At 43.2% G+C, this 20,127-nt stretch overlaps 1 protein-coding gene and 1 long non-coding RNA gene across 3 annotated transcripts in view; one reads left to right on the top strand and one right to left on the bottom strand.

Annotated features, from left to right (window-relative positions):
- LOC137378839 (uncharacterized) overlaps window positions 1-5,648 on the bottom strand; it is a 34,974-nt gene extending 29,326 nt beyond the window's left edge. Inside the window, exon 1 of the long non-coding RNA XR_010976670.1 lies at window positions 5,152-5,648. This is a non-coding gene — a long non-coding RNA (uncharacterized lncRNA). The remainder of the gene's footprint in view (window positions 1-5,151) is intronic.
- Window positions 5,084-20,127, top strand: part of slc22a31 (solute carrier family 22 member 31) — a 51,409-nt gene continuing 36,365 nt past the window's right edge. For both annotated transcript variants that reach the window (XM_068049262.1, XM_068049263.1), the window contains exons 1-3: window positions 5,084-5,611; window positions 15,880-15,983; window positions 18,059-18,213. In XM_068049262.1, the coding sequence (XP_067905363.1) occupies window positions 5,216-5,611; window positions 15,880-15,983; window positions 18,059-18,213 (655 nt within the window). In that variant the 5' untranslated portion in view covers window positions 5,084-5,215. The remainder of the gene's footprint in view (window positions 5,612-15,879; window positions 15,984-18,058; window positions 18,214-20,127) is intronic.

Below are 20,127 nucleotides of genomic sequence, written 5' to 3'. Positions count from 1 at the left end.
ACTTGCTGTTGTACTATATGCCTCTATTTATAAAGTCCAGGATCCCAATGCCTTTATAACCGCTTTCTCAACCTGCCCTGCCACCTTCAATGATTTATGTACATAGACCCAGGTCTGTGTTCTCCTGCACCCTCTTTAGAATTGCATCCTTTATTTTATATTACCTTTCCTCATCCTTCCTACAAAAATGAATCACTTCACACTTCTCTGCATTAAATTTCATCTGACACGTGTCCGTCAGTTCCACCACCCTATGTCCTCTTGAAATTTGTCACTTTCCTCCTCACAGTTCATAATACTTCCAGGTTTAGGTCATCTGCAAATTCTGAAATTGTGCACTGCACACCCAAGTCTAAGTCATTAATATAGATCAGGAAAAGCAGTACTCCTAATACTGACCCCTGGGGAACCCCACTATATAGCTTTCTCCAGTCTGAAAAGCAACCTTTCACCACTACTCTCTGTTTCCTGTCATTCAGCCATCTTCGTATCCATGTTGCCACTGTCCCTTTTATTCCATGGGCTTCAACTTTGCTGACAAGCCTGTTAATGTGGCACTTTATCAAAAGCCTTTTGGAAGTCCATGTATACCAACAGCCCTCCCTGTTACTTCATCAAAAAACTCAATCAAATTAGTTAAATACTATTTGCCCTTAACAAATCCTTGCTGGCTTTCCTTAATTAATCCACATTTGTCCAAATGACTGTTAATTTTGTCCAGAATTATCATTTCTAAAGCTTTCTTACTGCTGCAGTTAAACTGACTGGCCTGTAGTTGCTGAGCTTATCCTTACACCCTTTTTTGAACAAGGATCCTCTGGGACCATCCTTGTATGTAAGGAGGATTAGAAGATTATGGCTGGCGCCTCTGCAATTTACACCCTTACTTCCCTCAGTGTCCTCAGATGCATCTGATCCGATCCTGGTGACATCAACTTTAAGTACTGCCAGCCTTTCCAACACCTCTATCATTTTTAGCCCATCTAGTGTCTCAACTACCTCCACTTTCATTACGACTTTGGCAGCATCTTATTCCTTGGCAAAGACAGATGCAAAGTAGTAATTTTTTCTCAAAATATACTTTATTCATAAAATTATGCAAAAGTACATTATGTAATGTCAAATTTGAATTCTCTCTCTCTCTTTGGCCTCCTTGTCTCGAGAGACAATGGGTAAGCGCCTGGAGGTGGTCAGTGGTCTGTGAAGCAGTGCCTGGAGTGGCTATAAAGGCCATTTCTAGAGTGACAGACTCTTCCACTGGCACTGCAGATAAAATTGGTTGTCGGGGCTGTTACACAGTTGGCTCTCTCCTTGCACTTCTGTCTTTTTTTCTGCCAACTGCTAAGTCTCTTCGACTCACCACTCTTTAGCCGCGCCTTTATGGCTGTCCGCCAGCTCTGGCGATCTCTGGCAACTGACTCCCACGACTTGTGGTCAATGTCACAGGACTTCATGTCGCGTTTGCAGTCGTCTTTAAAGCGGAGACATGGACGGCCGGTGGGTCTGATACCAGTGACGAGCTCGCTGTACAATGTGTCCTTGGGGATCCTTCCATCTTCCATGCGGCTCACATGGCCAAGCCAACTGAAGCGCCGCTGGCTCAGTAGGGTGTATATGCTAGGGATGTTGGCCGCCTCGAGGACTTCTGCGGTGGAGATACGGTCCTGCCACCTGATGCCAAGGATTCTCCGGAGACAGCGAAGATGGAATAAATTGAGACGTAGCTCTTGGCTGACATACGTTGTCCAGGTCTCGCTGCCTTCGAGCAAGGTACTGAGGACACAGGCTTGATACACTCGGACTTTTGTGTTCCATGTCAGTGCGCCATTTTCCCACGCTCTCTTGGCCAGATTGGCCAAGAGAGTGTGGAAAAATGGCACACTGACACGGAACACAAATTTGAATTATGTAAAGTGCAATGTATGTCTTTCATACAGAACCTGCCACTCTGATGTGTGTCACTACACTTACAACTAAAGATTATTTTTAAATATACGTTTACATTTCATGTCAAACATTCTCTGGTGCATACAGCCTGAGAGGTTTTGCACGGGTTCCAGCCACTTAGCGTACTACAGTGGGAGGGCCTTAGACTGTGGCCTTTCCCCAATGAGCCTTTGTGAAGGCTGCCCGAAGCTTTAGTGCATCCTTCAGCACGTAGACCTGGACCTTGGAATGTGCCAGTCTGCAACACTTGGTCATGGACAGCTCTTTGCACTGGAAGACCAACAATCTTCGGGCAGACCAAAGAGCGTCTTTCACCGAGTTGATGATCCTCCAGCAGCAGCTGATATTTGTCTCAGTTTGCATCCCTAGGTACAGCCTGTTGAGTAGAGTCCTGCATTACAGAGCTGCTCAGGATCAGCATATCTTTCCACACCTTCTTTGCAAAGACACATTCCAGCTGCCTCAAGGGCAATGTACGGTGGCACTGAGACTCCAGGTGTGCATGAAGGATCTGTCAGGGAGGTACATCTTGGACCTTTGAAAGTTCTGGCGATGAGACAGTCTGCCAAATGACTTCGACAGTCTACTCAGGAACCATCCAACAGGATCTATCATCTCTTTTTTTTTCCTGCAGGACCTCGAGAACGTTACATGCACACCACCACCACCTGATGAACCTGTGCAAAAAAACACCTTTGCTCACAAACTTTTCCATGAGGGACAGATGGTATGGCGCGGTCCAACTGAATTGAGGTTTTCATAGTAACATGGCCAACACCACGGACAGATAGAACCTCAGCATGTAGTGACACTTGATGTTGGCGTACTGAGGATCCATGCATAGCTTGATGTAGCCACACACAAAGGTGGCATTCAGGATGAAGGTGACATTGGGTACGTTTTCCCTCTTTGTCTAGAGATTTGTACGTGGTGGTCACAGTCCATTTTTGATCTCCAGATAAAGCAGATGATGGCTTGGGTGACCACGATGGCTGAGTACCTCAGCCATGCCCTCTGCCTCCATTCATAAATCACCTTTTTGGTCCCTAATCGGCTCTACTTCTTTTACCACCCTTTTACTATTTATACGTCTATAAAATACTTTTGGATTCCCTTTTATGTTGGCTGCCAGTTTCTTCTCAAACTCTCTCCTTGCTGATCTTATTTCTTTTTCACTTCCCCTCTGAATTTTCTATATTCAGCCTAGTTTTCACTTGTATTATCAACCTGACCTCTGTCATATGCACCCTTTTTCTGCTTCATCTTATCACTATCTCTTTCACCATCCAAGGACCTCTGACTTTGGCTGTCCTACCTTTCCCCTTTGTAGAAAATTACTTTGACTGTGCCTGAACTATCTCCTCTTTAAAAGGCAGTCCATTGTTCCGTAACAGTTTTGCCTGCCAATCTTTGATTCCAATTTAAATTGAGTAGACCAAAAGCAGATTGGATGACCGCTTTGCTAACACCTCCGTTCAGTCCGCAAGCATGACTCTGAGTTTCCGGTTGCTTGCCATTTTAATGCACAACCTTGTTCCCACACTTCTGTCCTTGGCCTACTGCAGTGTTTCAGTGAAGCTCAACGCAAGCTCAAGGAACAGCACCTCATCTTCTGATTAGACACTCTACAGCCTTCTGGACCCAACATTGAGTTCAACAATTTCAGAGCATGACTGCCATTTTTTAAAATTTTATTTTATTTTTTAACCATGTGCCTGTCTTAAACTTGTTTTGTTTTCAGACAGAGCTGTTCATTATTCATTAACACTCTATCTGGACTAATGCTTTGTCTTTTACTACAACTATTAGCGCTTTGTTCCATGACATTTCTGTCATTTAATCTCTATTGCCCTCTGTCTATCACAGACCTTCCCTTTTGTTGTTCTTCCCCCTTTCACTTGCTCAACCTTGGCCAGTTCTGATGAAAGGTCATAGACCTGAATTAACTCTGTTTCTCTTTCCACAGATGCTGCCAGACCTGCTGAGTATTTCCAGCACTTTCTGTTTTCATTTTTGATTCCAGTTTAACTGGGCCAGATCTGTTCTTACCCTATTGAAATTGGCTCTCCCTCCATTTTTTTTTTACTCTGGATTGCTTTGTCCTTTTCCATAGCGAGCATAAACCCTATGATACTATGATCACTATCCCCTAAATGTTCCCCTACTGACACTTAATCCACTTGTCCCATCTCATTCTCTAGAACCAGATCCAGCAATGCCTCCCTTTCCTCATGGACTGGAAAAATACTAATGTAGAAAATTCTCCTGTACACACTTTAGAAACTCATCCTTCTCTCTGCCTTTTACACTATCACTATCCCAGTCTATATTAGGATAATTAAAGTCCCTCATTCTCACTACTCTATAGTTTTTGCACCTCTCTGTAATTCCTTGTAAATTTGTTCCTGTATATCTTTCCCACTAGTTGGAGGCCTATAGAATTTACCCAGTAACGCAATGGTACTTCTATTGTTTCTTAGCTCTAACCAAATAGTTTCTGTCCTTGACTCCCTCAAGGACATCCTCTCTCTCCAGTACTGTAATGTTATCCTTAATCAATACTGCCACCCCTCCTTTCTTTCCTTCCCTATTTTTCCTGAACACCTTGTATTCAGGAATATTTAGTACCCAGTCCTGCCCTTTTTTGAGCCAGGTTTCTGTTGCCACAATATCATACTCCCAGGTGGATATCTGTGCCTGCAGTTTATCAACTCAGCTTCCTGTTCCTGATCACTTGCAAAATTAGATCCCTTCTGTGCCTGGTGGACAAGTTATGGGATGTTGGATGATTCTGATCTCACTACTTTAATTAACTTTATCCATTTGGTTAGTTGGTTTGGTGGGGGCAACATAATCTCAAACACACATGTTGCCCCTTTACTGGATGCCATTTGCTTGTTAGTCCTGCATTTAAACTGCCCCATCGCCTTCTGGCACTAGTGGGCACCCAATGGATTGTTTTTTTTTTGTTTCAGTTTTATCTATTCTGATTTAATATTGTTGGGTGAGGCCGGACTCAGGCTGGGAATTGCTGTCTTGCTGCCTCCGATAGCTAGCGGACACTGCTGCAGCTTCATTAGGACATCTAGTGGGGGGTGGGGGCGGGGTGCTGTTTATTCTTGTGTAGCTAAATTTTTTTAACTTAACAATTACGTTTCCGCCGCCCTTTAAAAGGCAGGTGATCAGTCAACAACGATGACTCACCGAATCTCCTTTTCCACAGAAACTGGGGCAGGCAGTTGGAAACGAAGTGGCCGGCGGGGAGGCGATGGACTTCGATCTCCTCATCCCGCAGCTCGGAGGCTTCGGCCGTTACCACAAGAGGCTGGCGGCTGCCGCCTGCCTCCCCAACCTACTGCTGGCTTTTAGCTTCTTCAGCGACGTGTTCCTCACCCTGACCCCCGACCATCACTGCCGGCCCGACCCGCTGCTCTTGCCCGAAGCCCTCAGAAACCTGTCGGGCTCCCAGATGCTCAATTACAGCCTACCGCTGGAAACCGGCGGCAAGGACACTCCCACCGCTTGGAGCCGCTGCCGGCTCTACCGATATCCGTTAACGGTTGTCGCCGGCACGAGCCAGCCGCTGCCCAAAAGCACCATCTCGTGCACTCGAGGCTGGCAGTTCGAGCCGCGAGGTGGTCTGGAAAATAATGTCGTCACCCAGGTGAGCAACCACGCGCCTTCTCAAACTGCCAGAGGAATTCAATCTTCGGCGCTGTTTGGACCTGATTTTAACTCTGCAAGTGGGTGGGTTTTTGAATAAGTTTATCTACCTGCTTTTTTGGAGCGATGTGCGTGTTTTTGTTCGCATTTTTCAATCTTCCCCACCTATTAGGATTTATATTGCAATGACATAGGGCTCAGTGCTGGTATCCTGCTTTTTGTGGCGGGTGGCACAGTGCAGTGGTTAGCACCGCAGCCTCACAGCTCCAGCGACACGGGTTCAATTCTGGGTACTGCCTGTGCGGAGTTTGCAAGTTCTCCCAGTGATCGCGTGGGTTTTCGTCGGGTGCTCCGGTTTCCTCCCACCGCCAAAGACTTGCAGGTGCTAGGTAAATTGGCTGTTGTAAATTGCCCCTAGTTATAGGTAGGTGGTAGGGAATATGGGATTACTGTAGGGTTAGTATAAATGGGTGGTTGTTGGTCGGCACAGACTCGGTGGGCCAAAGGGTTTGTTTCAGTGCTGTATCTCTAAATAAAGAAAATATTAACGATTCGGACCTAAATGTCCGGAGCGTGAGCAAGAAGTTTGCAGACCACACAAAGATTGGCCATGTGGTAGTAACGAGGAGGATAGCTGTAGGTTGCAGGAAGATATTGATGATCTGGTCAGATGGGCAGAAAAGTGGCAAATGGAATTCAACCTGGAGAAGTGTGAGGTGATGTGTTTGGGGAGGTCAAACAAGGCAAAGGAATACACGATTAATGGGAAAATACAGAGAAGTGTAGAGGAAGTGAGGGCCCTTGGAGTGAATGTCCACAGATCCCTGAAGGTAGCAGGACAAGTCAGTAAGGTGGTTAAGAAGGCATATGGAATCCTTTCCTTTATTAGCCAAAGTATGGCAGGGAGGTTATGCTGGAACTGTATAACTCATTGGTTAGGCCACAACTTGAGTACCCTGTGCAGTCCTGGTCAGAAAGGTTGTAATTGTACTTGAGAGGGCATAAAGGAGATTTACGAGGATGTTGCCAGGACTGGAAAAATGCAGCTAAGAGGAAAGATTGAATAGGCTGGGGTTTTCCTTGAAAGAGAAGGCTGAGGGGAGATCTGACTGAAATGTACAAAATTTTGATGGGGCCTGGATAGAGTGGAGGTGAAGGGTCTATTAACCCTAGCAGAGAGGTCAGTGACAAGGGGGCATAGATTTAAAGTGATTGGTAGAAAAATTAGACAGGAGTTTAGGAAAAACTTTTTCACCCAGAGGGTGGTGATGGTCTGGAGCTCACTGCCTGAAAGGGTAGTTGAGGCAGAAACCCTGAACTCATTCAAAAGAAGTCTGGATATGCACCTCAATTGTCCTAAACTGCAGGACTATGGTCCAAATGCTAGAAGGTGGGATTAGAATAGGTGGATTGTCTTTTGGCTGGCACAGACACGATGGGCCAAGTGGCCTCTTTCTGTGCCTTAAAGTTTCTATGATTCTATAACGTTAACGCACATTAATAGCAACTGATGGGTAAATGCAAAGGAAACATGAGAAATTTGGTGTTCTAGTTTTATAGTTTTGGTTTCTCGGAGTTCATCTATCGACCAGGAATGTTGCGTGAGATAGATTTTTAACTGCCAAATTGTTTGTAATACATGTTCCTGACTCGATTGCGGTATGTCATTTGATGCGATTTGTTTGAACGTTTTCTTTTTTTTTTCTAAATTCGATCATGATGGACAGATCAAGCAGTTTAGCTCATGGCTGCAAAACTCAAAATAATCTCCGTTATAGTTGGATGAAATATTAACCTGACCCACTCAGCGCACTACTTCCTGCCCTCTGTAATTTGATTTAATTCCATATTCAAATACTGCTTAAATACTGTAAAAATGCATTTTTAAAACATCTTGCAATTAATTGGCATAAAAAGAATCACTGCGAAACAACTTATAAGCGCGTGTGCCAACTTTTTAATGCCTAACATTTTTTTCCCGCAAGTTCAAACTAATTTGTATCTGTCCATCTAAAGTTTAGCTTTGTGTGACAACATGGCTTGTTTGTTAATCCTGCCCTCAACATTTTACTCTTCAAACTGGGGTGCCCAACCTTCAGTCTATGTAAATGCTGGCTCAGGCAACTTATTTGCACTGGCGTTTCTTACTTGCTGATTTGTGCAGCCATGAGTTTTGTGGGAATGCAAATTTGGGATGGGCTATCCTAATTCTTGCTTTATTTGTGTGTAAATCCTGAAGCAGGATATAAAGATCCTTGTTGATACCTGCAGCTTGAAGTATATGCAAAATAATTAGAATTTTTTTTTATTCATTCATGGAATGTGGGTGTCACTGACATTTATTGCCCATCCCTAATTGCTCTTGAGAAGGTGGTAGTAAGATGCCTTTTTGAACTGCTGCAGTTCATGTGGGATAGGTACACTCACAATGCTGTTAGGAAGGGAGTTCCAGGATTTTGACCCAGCGACAGTGAAGGAATGGCGATACCATCCTGACTTGCAATTATGTGTGGCTTGGAGGGGAACTTGCAGGTGGTGGTGTTCCCATGCATCTGCTGCCCCTGTCCTTCTAGTTGGTAGAGGTCATGGGTTTAGAAGGTGCTGTCTAAGGAGTCTTGGTGAGTAGCTGCAGTGCATCTTGTAGATGGTGCACACTGCTGCCACTGTGCATCGATGGTGAAGGGAGTGAATGTTTGTGGATGGGGTGCCGATCAAGCGGGCTGCTTTGTCCTGGATGGTGTCAAGCTTCTTGAGTGTTGAATATTGAATTAAGCTATGTGACTGCTGAGGTTTAATTGTATGTAATAAACATATATAAACAAAGACGATTTACAGCACTGAAGGAGGCCATTCAGCCCATTGTGTCTGTCAGCCAGAAAAGAACTATCCAGCTTAATCCCACTTTTCCAGCTCTCGGTCCATAGCCCTGTAGTTTATGGCATTTCAAATACATATCCACGTGTTTTTTTTAAAAATGTGATTAGGGTTTCTGCCTCTATCACTGTTTCAGACCCGGAACACGTTCATAGGTGATAAAACAATTCTCAACTCATATCTGATCATTCTGCCAATTCGTTTAAATCTCTGCCTCCTGGTCATAGGAACATAGGCTGAATGGCCTACTCCTGCTCCTATCGAGCCTGCCCCACCATTCAATATGATCATGGCTGAACTTCCACTTCAAAGCCTTTTTCCCACACTATCCTCATATCCCCTTATGTCATTTGTATTTAGAAATCTGTCAATCTCTGCTTTAAACCTACTCAATGACTGAGTTTCCATAGCCCTCGGGGATTGAGAATTTCAAAAATTTACAACTCTCCGAGTAAAGAAATTTCTCATCTCTGTCCTAAGTGGCTTCCCCCTTATTTTGAAATTGTGTCCCCTGGTTCTAGACTCCCCAACCAAGGGAAACATCTTAGCTGCATCTACCTTGTCTATCCCTTTAAGTATTTTGTAGGTTTCAATGAGATCACCTCTCATTCTTTGAAACTCTAGAGAATACAGGCCCAGTTTCCCCTATCCCTCTTCATAGAACAGTCCCGTCATCCCGGGAACAAGTCTGGTGAACCTTTGTTGCACTCCCTCTATGGCAATAATATCCTCCCAAAACTGGGACCCAAAACTGCACATAGTATTCCAGGTGCGATCTAACCAAGCTTCTATACAATTGAAGCAAGACTTCACTACTCCTGTACACAAATCTTCTTGCGATAAAGGCTAACATACCATTAGCCTTAATTGCTTGCTGCACCTACTTGTTAGGTTTCAGTGACTTATTGACGAGGACTCCCAGGTTCCTTTGTACATCTACACTTTCCAATCTCTTACCATTTAAGAAATACTCTGCACATCTGTTCTGCCTACCAAAATGGATAACCTCACATTTTTCCACATTATATTCCATCTGCTGCATTCTTGCCCACTCGCTAAGTCTGTCCAAATCCCCTTGAAGCCGCTTTACATTTTCCTCACAACACACATTCCCACCTAGTTTTGTGTCATCCACGAACTTGGAATATTACATTTGGTCCCCACATCCAAATCATTGCTATATATTGTGAACAGCTGGGGCCCAAGCACTGATCCCTGCGGTACCCCACGAGTCACAGCCTGCCAACGTGAGAATGACCTGTTTATTCCTATGTTCTGCCTGTTAAACAATCCTTCATCTATGCCAGTATACTACCTCCTATGCCATGTACTTGAATGTTGCTAACAAACCTCCTGTGGGGGACTTTATCAAAAGCCTTCTGAAAATCCAAGTATACCACATCCACTGACTCCCCTTTATTAATTCTGTTAGTAACATCCTCAAAAAAAAACTCCAACAGGTTCATCAAACATGATTTCCCATTCATAAATCCATGTTGACTGTGCCCAATCGGATCATTATTATCCAAGTGTCCATTTATCACATCCTTTAGAATAGTTTCTAGCATTTTCCCAACAACTGATGTAAGTCTAACAGGTCTGTAATTCCCTGTTTTCTCTCTCCCTCCCTCCCTTCAATAGTGGGGTGACATTTACAACCTTCCAATCTGCAGGAACCAGCCCAGAATCTATAGAATTTTGGAATATAATCACCAATGCATCTACTATCTCCATAGTTCCCTCTTACAAAACTTTGGGATGTAGAATATCAGGTGCTGGGGACCTCATAGAATAGAAACTTTAAGGCACAGAAAGAGGCCACTTGGCTCACCATTTCTTTGCTGGCTGAAAAACGATCCACCCATTCTAATCCCACCTTCCAGCATTTGGTCCATAGCCCTTTAGATTACAGCACTTGAAGTGCATATCCAGAGTCCTTTTGAATGAATTCAAGGTTTCTGCCTCAACTACCCTTTCCGGCAGTGAGCTCCAGACCATCACCACCCTCTGGGTGAAAACGTTTTTCCTCATCTCCCATCTAATTTTCTACCAATCACTTTAAATCTATGCCCCCTCGTCACTGACCTCTCTGCTAAGGTAAAAATAGGCCCTTCATCTCCACTCTTTCCAGGCCTCTCTCCATTTTATACATTTCAAACAGATCTCCCCTCAGCCTTCTCTGTTCCAAGGAGAACAACCCCAGCCTATTCAATCTTTCCTCATAGCTGCATTTTTCCAGTGCTGGCAACATCCTCAAATCTCCTCTGTACACTCTCCAGTGCAATTACATCCTTTCTGTAATGAGGTGACCAGAACTGCACACACTACTCAAGTTGTGGCCTAACCAATCAGTTATACAGTTCCAGCATAACCTCCCTGCTCATATATTCTATACCTTGGCTAATAAAGGAAAGGATTCCATATGCCGCCTTAACCACCTATCAACCTGTCCTGCTACCTTCAGGGATCTGTGGACATTCACTCCCTCACTTCCTCTACACTTCTCAGTATTCTTCCGATAATCGTGTATTCCTTTGCCTTGTTTGACTTCCCCAAATGCATCACCTGACACGTCTCCGGGTTGAATTTGCCACTTTTCTGCCCATCTGACCAGATCATCAATATCTTCCTGCAGCCTACAGCTATCCTCCTCGCTATCTACCACACGGCCAATCTTTGTGCCGTCTGCAAACTTCTTGATCATGTTCCCTATATTTATGTCCAAATCATTAATAAAAACCACAAAAAGGGACCCAGTACTGAGCTCTGCGAACGCCACTGGAAACAGCCCTCCAGTCGCAAAAACACCCGTCAACAATCGCCCTTTGTTTCCTGCCACTGAGCCAATTTTGTATCCACCTTGCTGCATTTCCCTGTATCCCACGGGATTTTATTTTTTTAACTAGTCTGCCATGTCAGACCTTGTCAAAAGCCTTGCTAAAATCCATGTAGACCGCATCAACTACACTACCCTCATCTATCTACCTCATTACTTCAAAAAATTTGATCAAGTTGGTCAAACAAGATCTTCTCTTAACAAATCCATGCTGACTATCCTTGATTAACTTGTGCCTTTCTAAGTGACATTTTATTCTCTCTCTCAGAATAGATTCCAATAACTTGCCCACGACTGACTTATCAACCTTCAGTCCCTTTTAATTTCTCCAATCCAACCTTCTTACTAATACTAATTTCCTTCAATCCCTTGGATCTCTAATTCTGGGAGATTTCTTGTATCTTTCTCAGTGAAGACAGGGACAAAGTAATCATTTAGCTTCTCTGCCAATTCTCTATTCCCCATTATAAATTCTCCTGAAATAAAAACAAGAAATGCTGGAAATACTCAGCAAGTCCAGCAATATCCATGGAGAGAGGAACAGAGTCAATACCTCAGGTCTTCACCAGAACTGGGTAGAAGCGGGCTATCTGGGGTTGCGGAGGAGATGAGATCAGTGACAGTTCTGTGGACAGTAGCTTGATGTTTGGTGGTGAGGTCATGATCCAGGGGGAAATAGGAAGAGGTGTCTGAGAGTTGGCACTGAGCCTCTGCAAGGTATTGGTCAGTACGCCAGACAACAGCACCACCCTTATCTGCAGGTTTGATGACATTGTCGGGGTTAGACCTGAGAGAACGGAGTGCGGCAAGTTCAGAGGGGGGCAGGTTAGAGTGAGTGATGGGGGCAGAGAAATTGAGACGGCCGATGTCTCGCCGACAGTTTTCAATGAAAAGATCAAGAGCGGGTAAGAGGCCAGAGGGAGGGGTCCAGGTAGAGGGAGAATACTGGAGGCCAGTGCATGGGTCTGCTGGTCGGGGGAGGACTCCTGGTCAAAGAAGTGAGCACGGAGGCAAAGGCAACGGAAGAAGAGCTCAACATCATGCCGTGTACGAAATTCATTGAGGTGGGGGTGTAAGGGGATAAAAGTGAATCCTTTGCTGAGTACAGAACGTTCAGCGTCAGAGAGGGGAAGGTCAGAGGGCACAGTGAATACACGGCAAGGGGTCAGATCAGAAGGGGTGGGGTCAGAGGGAAGTGAAAGGGAAGAAGGATCTGGAGGGGCATTAGACCCCATCAGCTGCTGTAGCTTGTATTCCTTAACGTCTGAAAGGAAGTAAAAAGTTTTTTGTTTATGCATCGGATAAGACGAAGGATGAAATGAAACTGCAGAGTAGAAAAGCTTTGAGATAAGGTGAGGCGGTGTTACTGGAGAGAGAGGTCCAGTGTGGACAAGTGGCGACACATGGCACTGAGTGTGGATCTCAGGCGGTGAGAACAGCAGTCCGAGGAACGTTGTATTTCTCAGAGATACCTATGATCCTGGGTGGATTCAAAACACGAAGGATGAAACTTCAGTTGGAATCCACATGGAATAAGTCGGAGCCGGAGACAGTCACTGAGGAAGGAGATGTGGCTGTAAAATTCTCCTGACTCTGCCTGTAATGGAGCCACATTTGTCTTAGCCAAACGTTTCCTTTTTACATAGCTGCAGAAACATTTACAGTCCATTTTTATATTTTGTGCTAGCTTACATTCATATTCTGTTCTCTCTCTCTATCAGTTTCTTCAGCCTTCTTTGCTGTATTCTAAAATCCTCCCAGTCGAGAGACAATGTGTAAGCGCCTGGAGGTGGTCAGTGGTTTGTGAAGCAGTGCCTGGAGAGGCTATAAAAGGCCAATTCTAGAGTGACAGACTCTTCCACAGGTGCTGCAGATAAAATTGGTTGTCGGGGCTGTTACACAGTTGGCTCTCTCCTCTCTTTTTTTTTCCTGTCAACTGCTAAGTCTCTTCGACTCGCCACGCTTTAGCCTCTCCTTTATGGTTGCCCGCCAGCTCTAGTGTTCGCTGGCAACTGACTCCCACGACTTGTGATCCATGTCACAGGACTTCATGTCGCGTTTGCAGACGTCTTTTTAAAGCGGAGACATGGACGGCCGGTGGGTCTGGTAACAGTGATGAGCTCGCTGTACAATGTGTCCTTGGGGATCCTGCCATCTTCCATGCGGCTCAAATGGCCAAGCCTTCTCGGGCGTTGCTGGCTTAATAGGGTGTATATGCTGGGGATGTTGGCCGCCTCGAGGACTTCTGTGTTGGAGATACGGTCCTGCCACCTGATGCCAAGGATTCTCCAGAGGCAGCGAAGATGGAATGAATTGAGACGTCACTCTTGGCTGACGTACGTTGTCCAGGCCTCGCTGCCGTAGAGCAAGGTACTGAGGAAACAGGCTTGATACACTTGGACTTTTATGTTCTGTGTCAGTGCGCCGTTTTCCCACACTCTCTTGGCCAGTCTGGACATAGCAGAGGAATCCTTTCCCATGCACTTGTTTAATTCTGCATCGAGAGACAGGTTACTGGTGATAGTTGAGCCTAGGTAGGTGATCTCTTGAACCACTTCCAGAGTGTGGTTGCTGATATTGATGGATGGGGCATTTCTGACGTCCTGTCCCATGATGTTCGTTTTTTCGAGGCTGATGGTTAGGCCAAATTCATTGCAGGCAGCCGCAAACCTATCGACGAGTCTCTGCAGACACTCTTCAGTGTGGGATGTTAATGCAGCATCGTCAGCAAAAAGGAGTTCCCTGATGAGGACTTTCCGTACTTTGGTCTTCGCTTTTAGACTGGCAAGGTTGAACAACCTACCACCTGATCTTGTGTGGAGGAAAATTCCTTCTTCTGAAGACTTGAACGCATGTGAGAGCAGCAGGGAGAAGAAGATCCCAAACAGTGTAGTTGCAAGAACACAGCCCTGTTTCACGCCACTCAGGATTGGAAAGGGGTCTCATGAGGCGCCGCTATGCTGAATTGTGCCTTTCATATTGTCATGGAATGAGGTGATGATACTTAGTAGCTTTGGTGGGCATCCAATCTTTTCTAGTAGTCGGAAGAGACCACGTCTGCTGACGAGGTCAGAGGCTTTGGTGAGATCAATGAAAACAATGTGGAGGGGCATCTGTTGTTCACGGCATTTCTCCTGTAGCTGACGAAGGGAGAACAGCATGTCAATGGTGTATCTCTTTGCTCGAAAGCCACACTTTGCCTCAGGATAGATGCGCTCAGCCAGCTTCTGGAGCCTGTTTAAAGCGACCCGAGTGAAGATTTTCCCCACTATGCTGAGCAGGGAGATTCCACGGTAGTTGTTGCAGTCACCGCGGTAAGCCTTGTCCTTATTGAGGGTGATGATATTGAATTATACACTAAATGACCAAGTAGATGATTACAGCAATGTGGAGTGCACCGCACTTCAACTTTTATAGTGTATGTTATTTAAATATTCTGCTCTCATTTTTGGTGCTTAATAGTAAAACTGATCTGTCCTGCAGCACTATTACAGTAACTTTAAAAAGACATCAGCACAGTAACTAAACATGTTTGACATAAATATAGGAAGCAAGTTATTTGTACTGCCAGTGACTCATCTGCTTTGCATACACTGACAGTGCACATCACCTGATTTGTTTCCTGACGGGTTTACCAACTGAAGCTATAGTTATGTTTCCTGCACAAAACAAGTTATTATCTACAGTGCAGTCCATCTCAATTTTTGGTTATTGTACCATATGTTCAAAGGTTAACTTTTTCATGCATGGCTTAACTCTCTGCTGTTATGAGGCCTTCGCTGTATTTAGCATGCAAGCTTGATGCTCAAAATCCTTAGCAACTGAGAGTGAAGTGTTTATGGCACAGATGACATTTGTTGAACCCATTACACAAGTGTACATGTCTAGTGTATAGTAAGTGAAGTACCCCAAGGAAGGTTCAGAAAAATGGCTTTGGTGAGCCTTATAAATTGAGCCTTTTTAAATCACAATTTAACACAACTTTTGCATAACTTGAGTTCTGATGAAGGGTCACTGACCTAAAACGTTAACTGTGCTTCTCTCTCCACAGATGCTGCCAGACCTGCTGAGTATTTCCAGAATTTCTTGTTTTTATTTTGAATAACTTGTTGGTTCACAAATGACATCTTGAATATCAGGATAATTGTTGAAATGGCTGTTCCATTGCAATTCCTCCATTGCAAATACACCACAGCTCCCACAATATATGTAAAGTGGAAAGTTAAGTTGATATTTGAGGCATAGGGTGCAGGAACATGAAATGTTGAGCGGACTGCCATCCAATAGTGCTTAACTCAGTACTCCTTACTAAATTTGCACAATTCTGTTGGAGAGAATTATATTTACCTTGTGTTTTGTCTGTGTGAGAATGACCTAAAATACCAAAAATTTGGAAGGTAGGATTTAATAAAATAGGGTATTGGACAATGACCAAGCCATAACCACAATGCACTATATAAATGAGTAATATTGGTCTGCTTCGGTTTTTACACAGAAAAGAAAGGATGGCCAATATTTGTACCCTTGAGGATTAAACAGCTTTTTAATTTTTTTTTAAGTGGAACCTGGTTTGTAAGAACTACTGGAAGGTTCCACTGGAGCAAGTCAGCTACAAGATTGGTTGGATTATTGGATATTTGACTCTTGGATCTGTTGCTGATAGGTAAGTTTTTTTTTAAATTCTTTGATTCACTCTGGCTTCTCAGGCTTTCTGTGATTTGTTTTGATGTTTGGTATACTGCAACAACAAAAAAAACTGCTTTTAGTATAAATTCCAAGAATGTGCCTATTTGTATTGCTATATTTGTAACCTCTGCAAAACAATTTTTTTTTGTTCCAGAAATCTACTTTATTAAAATTTGTGAAAATACATTATATAACACTTCAAATTTGGCGTTACATAAAGTGCAATACAGATTGGTATCTTTCAATACAGTACATGAGGTGCCTCACTACACTTGCCATTGCAGATTATATTTACAATTGTTAAGACCGAGGTGGGAGGACTGTACTGTTTGTTCTAGTTCTACTTCTCCAAGGTCACAACATAAATTTTAAATTTTGTCCCACTTACTGATAGTCAATCATAGATTCTATTTTTATCCCAAAATAAAACACACCAACCAGTTTTCTTTAATAAACAACAAATTATCAGTTTATTATAAAAACTAGTCTTAACCAGTAATGAATTAAAACACAGACCGATCAAAATATAAAAGTTTCCCTTTTTACCTTAGTCCCTCACGCACGCACACATACACACACACACACCAGTTAACCAAAAAAAAAAAGAGATTTACTGTTTAGCACTCTAGTACAAAAAAAAATGTTGGCAAAAATACTTGCTAACTCTTGAAGAAAAAAAAATATGAAAAGCTGCCAAGTCCTTTTTGGCTTGGCATCCCAAATGCGTATTGACGGATGGAATCTTCCTGGAACAGTTCTTGTCAGATGAGACTGAAGATCAGTTTGGGTAGGCTTTTCAGGGTTTCAGCTAGTTTCTTGCACTTCTCGAGATGGAAAACTGGCTGGCTTTTTCAAAGAGCTGGAGCAGACTGATCTGGGTGTTACGGTCTTAGCAAGTTTTCTCCAACTGTCTTTTCAAACCATTGTCCATATCCCAACTCATTGTCCATCTCCAGAGTCAAGCCTCCTGACTCCTATAAATCTTGACCTGTCACTTCTCTGTAAACATTTTCCCCAAGTCATAAACCACCCCTGCTGGGTAATTATTTGAAGACAGGTGCCTTCCAGTAACTGTTTATAGTCCAGACCTCTCAGTGATCCTTGCTTTAAAAAAAAATCCTTTGACTCCTTTTCAGTTTTGAAGCATAAATCTTCAAAATTTATCAAAACAATGGAAGCACTCGTAACATAATGTGTATTTACATTTATGTCAAACATGCGCTGGTGCATACAGCCCAAGGGATTTTACATGGGCTCCAGCCCCTCCGTATACTATGGTGGGAGGGCCTTACACAATGACCTTTCCCCACTGAACCTTTGCAGCAGCTGCCCCAAGTTTAGTGTTTGCCTCAGCATATAGTCCCGGACCTTGGAATGTGCTAACCTGCAACACTCAATTGTCAGCAGCTCTTTGCACTGGAAGACCAGCAAGTTTCGGGCAGAACAAAATACATCCTTTACCGAGTTGATGGTCTCCAAGTTTATCTCGGTGTGCATCCCTGGGAACAGCTCCTAGAGCACTGAGTCATAGCCTATTATTTTGAGTAATATGATATAGGTATAATAGCTTGCATAATCTTTCTCAGTACACTGGTGGCTAACCTTTTGTAGTGGCTTGTTTGTCAACAATAGCAAGTACATCTACCAATTTGTACCTTTTTTATGCTCACCTGCACAGTGTAATAAATTCAAGATTTTTGAAAATTGCTTCAATGCAGCACTCATGAGTGTGCTGGTGAAGAACTATTTGAAAATCTTTCTTGGCAAAGACAAGTAGATTTGCATGATGGGCAATTCTGGGCTGACCTTTTGAATGGAAACTCGGTTCTCCTATTTTGAGCTAGAAACATACACAAGTGACTCTCCAAATGAAGATGGGAAAATGGATTTTCTGAGTAGCTCAACCACCATCCCAAAAAGAAAAATTGAACTGAAAACTCTTGTCAGTTTTCAAACTGCATTTCTACTATAATTGTCATACTGAAGCAGACTTTACAAAATGAGACCAAACAATTGAACATTGACTCTTTTTTTTTCTTTTTCCATCCATAGACTTGGCCGTCGAAATACATTCATTCTCTCGTTAGTTGTATCAATTATTCAGCATATTGGAGTTTCAATTTCTGTGGATTTCCTCATGTTTGTTGTATTCCATATGTTTAGTGGGGTAGCATTGGCTGGACTCTTCTTGTCTGTGTACATTGCAAGTAAGTATACATCAGCTTAGAATCTGACCACGTGACAAACTACAGTGTTTTCAAATGTGCGTGTATCTCAAAATTACATATTCCTCTCTTAGTTTCTGTGATTTTCTTTTCGTAAGTACAAGAAGGTTAACGTTTCTATAATTTTCCAGCACTGATCTTTAAGATCTGACTTTTGTCAGTCTCCACCAATTACAGACATAGTCTACCTAAATGCTACACCTTTTGAGCTCTTCAGTTCTAAGAAGTCATTAATTGTGCATCTTAGTATTTAGAATTTTTAAAATTTAACTGTATTAGGCTGTATGCTGCAGTATTAATGTTTTTTTTCATCTCCCAATCCAGGTCAGAAGTCCCCTTTTTTTTTATATGATTGCAGCAAATTCGGTTGGTCGTATGTAAAGCTTGCTGAATTGGATTAAATTGCTTTCTCTTAAACTATTTGAATTGTGTATGTGAATAACTTGTTACAGTTGTTAAGATTTAGTATTGTTATAGAGGATGTTGAAATTAGCTATCAAATCTGTTGCATCATTTCAATTGGCTTCAGAAATAGTTTTTATTTCCTGAGCTGTTCACTAGGCAGCTTTATGGACTGATAATGCTAAACTTATAAGTGAGAATCACCTAGCATGCAAATGTGCTGTATGAAAATAAGAAATGCAGCCAAGAGCGACGTCTCAATTCATTCCATCTTCGCTGTCTCTGGAGAATCCTTGGCATCAGGTGGCAGGACCGTATCTCCAACACAGAAGTCCTCGAGGCGGCCAACATCCCCAGCATATACACCCTATTAAGCCAGCAGCGCCTGAGATGGCTTGGCCATGTGAGCCGCATGAAAGATGGCAGGATCCCCAAGGACAAATTGTACAGCGAGCTCATCACTGGTACCAGACCCACCGGCCGTCCATGTCTCCGCTTTAAAGACGTCTGCAAACGCGACATGAAGTCCTGTGACATGGATCACTAGTCGTGGGAGTCAGTTGCCAGCGAACCATAAAGGCGGGGCTAAAGCGTGGCGAGTTGAAGAGACTTAGTTGGCAGGGGAAAAGACAGAAGCGCAAGGCGAGAGCCAACTGTGTAACAGCCCCGACAAACAATTTTATCTGCAGCACCTGTGGAAGAGCCTGTCACTCTAGAATTGGCCTTTATAGCCACTCCAGGCACTGCTTTACAAACCACTGACCACCTCCAGGCGCTTGCCCATGCCAAAGAAGAAGTACAAATAAATTGGTAACCTAGAGGGTGAAATATTTCTTGTGAATATCACTGAGTTAAGGAAATGTAAATGTGGGATGGGAGACTTGAAATCTGTCAGGCAAATTAAATTGGAGTGTTGGTAAATCTATTTCATTTGTAAAATTTGACCTGAAGGAATAATTTTTATTGCTGAAGCTAAGTGGGATTTCTTAAAGCTCAATATCATTTGAGAGAACTAACATATCCACTCAAATTAGGCTGTTTTCATTAGAACGCAGGAGGTTATGGGGTGATTTGATATTTAAAACTATGAAGGGATGGAACTGGGTAGATAGGGAAAAAAAGCTTCCAGTGGTTGACTGTTCATTTTGTACCTTTTTTAGACATTGGATTAAATGCAAGAGATTTAGGAAAGAATGTAAGGGAAACTTTTTTTATGCAAGAGGGTTGTGGTGATGTGGAATGTACTACCAAAATTAGTGACTGAAGCGGAGACCATTTTAACATTCTAGAATAGGTTAGATGGAGAGGGAAATCAAAAGACATGGGAACAGTAGATGGATGGCACATGTGATTAGGGTTGTTCATGAAGGATTATATACATGGACTGATTGGGACAAATGGCCTATTTGTGTTATTTTCTATGTAACATAACTACAGTGCAGGATTGTAAGTACCCAGGTTCATCAATGACTTGTGTACCGAGTTAGGCCAAAA

This window comes from Heterodontus francisci, chromosome 17, assembly GCF_036365525.1.
Source record: "Heterodontus francisci isolate sHetFra1 chromosome 17, sHetFra1.hap1, whole genome shotgun sequence".
NCBI lineage: Eukaryota > Metazoa > Chordata > Chondrichthyes > Heterodontiformes > Heterodontidae > Heterodontus > Heterodontus francisci.
Note: the sequence above shows the minus strand (reverse complement) of the source record. Positions and strands in the feature narration are given on the sequence as shown.